Source organism: Condylura cristata, unplaced genomic scaffold, assembly GCF_000260355.1.
Source record: "Condylura cristata isolate star-nosed mole 26May11 unplaced genomic scaffold, ConCri1.0 scaffold00103, whole genome shotgun sequence".
Classification (NCBI taxonomy): domain Eukaryota; kingdom Metazoa; phylum Chordata; class Mammalia; order Eulipotyphla; family Talpidae; genus Condylura; species Condylura cristata.
Window position 1 is genome coordinate 65,191 of NW_004567204.1, and position 3,445 is coordinate 68,635.

The 3,445-nt window shown below is 67.5% G+C and overlaps 1 gene segment (V, D, J or C); it reads left to right on the plus strand.

Moving 5' to 3' along the window:
• LOC101631008 overlaps positions 1-3,445 on the plus strand; it is a 40,965-nt gene that overhangs the window by 29,508 nt on the left and 8,012 nt on the right. Inside the window, 1 exon segment of the C gene segment in view lies at positions 1,337-1,388. Within this exon segment, the coding sequence occupies positions 1,337-1,388 (52 nt within the window).

Genomic DNA, 3,445 nt, shown 5'->3' on the forward strand with positions numbered 1-3,445 from the left:
GCCCACACGGGCACACATGGCGCACGGCTGGCGCGCGCGCACACTCAGGCCGCCCTGCCGGCTGCCAGCTCCAGCCCAGCGCGGTCCCCACCTCTGGCAGGGTGACCACTCTGCCCCCCCAGGGCCCCAGGGCTAGGGAGCAGCCTGAGCGGCACCCACCCTCTCTATCGACGCCCCCCGCAGTCTGTGGGGTGGGGTGGGCGTGGCCGCCGGGCACAGCCTGGGAGCTGCCCTTCCCCCGAGGGGGCGGGCCTGGGCGGGCCTGGGCACCCCCTCCGCCTCCTGCAAGGCTCTTGGGTCTCCGGGGTTTTGGCTGAGCCCTGGGCCACCGTGTAACTGGGCAGCACAGTGATTGACAGCCCTACAAAATCCCGGGGCGCAGCGCTGCCTCCTCGCAGTGGGGGGACAGCCCAGCCGTCAGGGCAGGCGGCGCCGGGCGGGGGCCTCTGGGCTCCCGGGCCACTGACGCCGGCCTGAGCCGGCCTGGGTGTCCCCTCCGAGCCCTGCGTCCAGACAGGGGGCGTTTTGCTCTGGGAGCGGCGGCAGGTTGGGGCTGTGTTCCCGGTACTCAGCCTCTGGGGCCCGGGTGGGGCCCGGGCACCCCGGTCACCGTGTCCTCAGGTGAGTGCCTGCTCTGGCCGCCCTGTCCAGCCGGGCAGACCTTCCAGACCCGAGTCCCTGTGGGCGCCGGCACGGCCGCCTCCGGGGCTGAGGGTCCTGGCCGGAGCCCGTCCTGGGGGCCGGCCACTGAGGACCAAGGCTGCCGGGGCGGCCGGGGCTGGGATCTTGTGCGCCCCCCAAGGGGGCCCGCACCAGTGTGACATCTTTGCTACCTGGGGCCAAGGCACCATGGTCACCGTGTCCTCAGGTGAGTCCCGGCCCCCGATGGCTCCGGTCGTTTGGGGAGGTTGGGGTGTGGGGATCTGGGTTTTGGCGTTCAGGAGAGGGAGGGGGCCGGAGGTCCACAACTCTCCCAGGACAGCGTGAGCCGCTGCCCGAGGCCGCTGGACCTGGAGACGGGGTCAGGGCCGCGGCCGCCGAGCTGCGTGGGTTTTTGTGGGGCCCTGGTGGCGGTCTCAGCATGGTGACTACTACGGTATCAACCTCTGGGGCCAGGGCACCCCGGTCACCGTGTCCTCAGGTGAGTGCCTGCTCTGGCCGCCCTGTCCAGCCGGGCAGACCTTCCAGACCCGAGTCCCTGTGGGCGCCGGCACGGCCACCTCCGGGGCTGAGGGTCCTGGCCGGAGCCCGGCCTGGGGGCCGGCCACTGAGGACCAAGGCTGCCGGGGCGGCCGGGGCTGGGATCTTGTGCGCCCCCCAAGGGGGCCCGCACCAGTGTGATTACTTTGATATATGGGGCCAAGGCACCATGGTCACCGTCTCCTCTGGTGAGTCCTCACAATCCCTCTCTCCCCTCTGTCTCGCTGGGGTTTTTGCTGCATTTGGGGGGAAGGAGGGTGTCTGGGTCTCAGGTCCAGAGGGGCTGGGGTGATCTGGGGAGCTCAGGAAGGGCCTGGGGGCCGCTGCACAGAGGACAGGAGTCGGGGGCTGCCCTTGGGGCCCGGCAGCGGGGCCTTCTCTGGTCCCCTCTGTCTGGGGGTCCCGGCATGGTTGCCACATTGTGACGGCTGGCTCCAAAATTGGGGCCGGGGGACCCCAGTCACCGGGGTCCCCCGGTGAGCCCCAGGCTGGCGCTCAGACACTTGGGGAGACTGGACTCAACTTGGTGTCAGGGACACCTGGTGCTTCGGCGCTCAGGAGACGGAGGGGGCCGGAGGTCGGCACCCCTCCCGGGTCAGCCTGGGCCGCTGCCCGAGGCCGCTGGACCTGGAGACAGGTCAGGGGCCGCGGCCGCCGAGCTGCGTGGGTTTTTGTGGGGTGCGGGTGGCGGTCTCAGCATGGTGACTATGATGCTTTCAACCTCTGGGGCCCGGGCACCCAGGTCACCGTGTCCTCAGGTGAGTCGGCCACTCCGGGGCCTCCTTTTTCTGCTCTGATTGGGTTTCTGAGCGCTGGACCTTGGGACAGGTCCCCAGGGCTCGGGTGGTGGCCAGGGGCCGAGGGCACAGCCTCAGCAGTCCGGACTCTACATTTTCTGATGTTTCTTGAGCCCTGGCGCCTGGTGTTGGGGTGGGTGAGGCGCGCAGCGCCGTGTGGCTGGGGCCAGGGCCCGGGGGCGCGGGGTGCCTGGGTGGAAAGACCAGTGCCTTGGCCGTGAGGGCGCCGAGGACAGCGCGTGCCTAGCGTGTGAGGGGGTCGGGCCTCGCGGCCGAGGGGCCGCAGGGCCGAGGGGCAGCCCGGCTCCAGTCAGGGCTGAGTTCAGACAACAGAAGTCAAGACTGTTTTCGGATGAATCTGCAGAGTGGCTGAGCAGGGCCCGGGCAGCACAGGTGGCAGGAAGCTGCAGCCCGCATCTATTTTGGGGAACGCAAACGGCCAGGGGCGGCGGGGGTTTCCCCCGGGGGAAGCGCACCTGGCCATTTGCATTCCCAAAATAGAGCAGGACCAGCCGGACTCTCAGGACTCTTTGAACTTAATTTTTCCACTTTAGCTTAGTTCAGTTTACTTGTTCAAATTTATTTCTTTAAGCTTTCTTTCTTAAGATTTATTTATGTATCATACCTGAGCTGGGGTACCAGGCTTATCACCAGGAACAGCTAGGACACAGGGTCGCTTCTCAGGGCTGCGGTGAGTCAGTCCTCTGGCCCAGCCCGCCCCAGGCCTGGCCTCTCAGGCCAAACTGACCTGCCCTCGGGCCGGCTCTCAGCCACTGCCCTGGCCTGTGAGCTAGCGGGTCCAGAGAAGATGGGGAAGGAGTCAGAGGGGACTAGGGCCGGGGTGCCGGGCCCAGCCCCTGGAGCCACCGGTGCAGCCACCGGGTCCCTCACAAACGGACTTGAGGGGTGAACAGGGACTCTGCAGGGCACAGAGGCGTGTGCAGGGCGACCCAGCATCTGTGCGGGGCCTGCGTGTCCCGGCCGCTGCGGCGCCTGCCCCAGGACCCTCGCGCTGGCCCCGCACAGGGTGGCCACTGGCCACTGACAGCTGGCGGCGGACACTCCGGCTTTAGGGGAAGAATTCAGTCTGGGCTTTAGGCTGAGCACTGCCAGGAACAACGACGCTCTGCGGGGGCCTTGCGCCAGGCTCAGGGTAAGTCATTTGATGGGATTCGCTAGCCGGCTACTTTTGATGGTAGTTTTTATCTGCAGGGGTCACTGAGAGTCAGGGACCAGATATGGGGTACCCAGTGCAGATAGGCAAGGGACAGGACAGAGACAGGTGGAGAGCTGGCTGAGCTGAGCTGGGCTGAGCTGGGCTGAGCTGGGTGAGCTGAGCTGGGCTGAGCTGGGTGAACTGAGCTGGGTGAGCTGGGCTGAGCTGGGTGAGCTGAGTGAGCTGAGCTGGGTGAGCTGAGCTGGGTGAACTGAGCTGGGTGAGCTGAGCT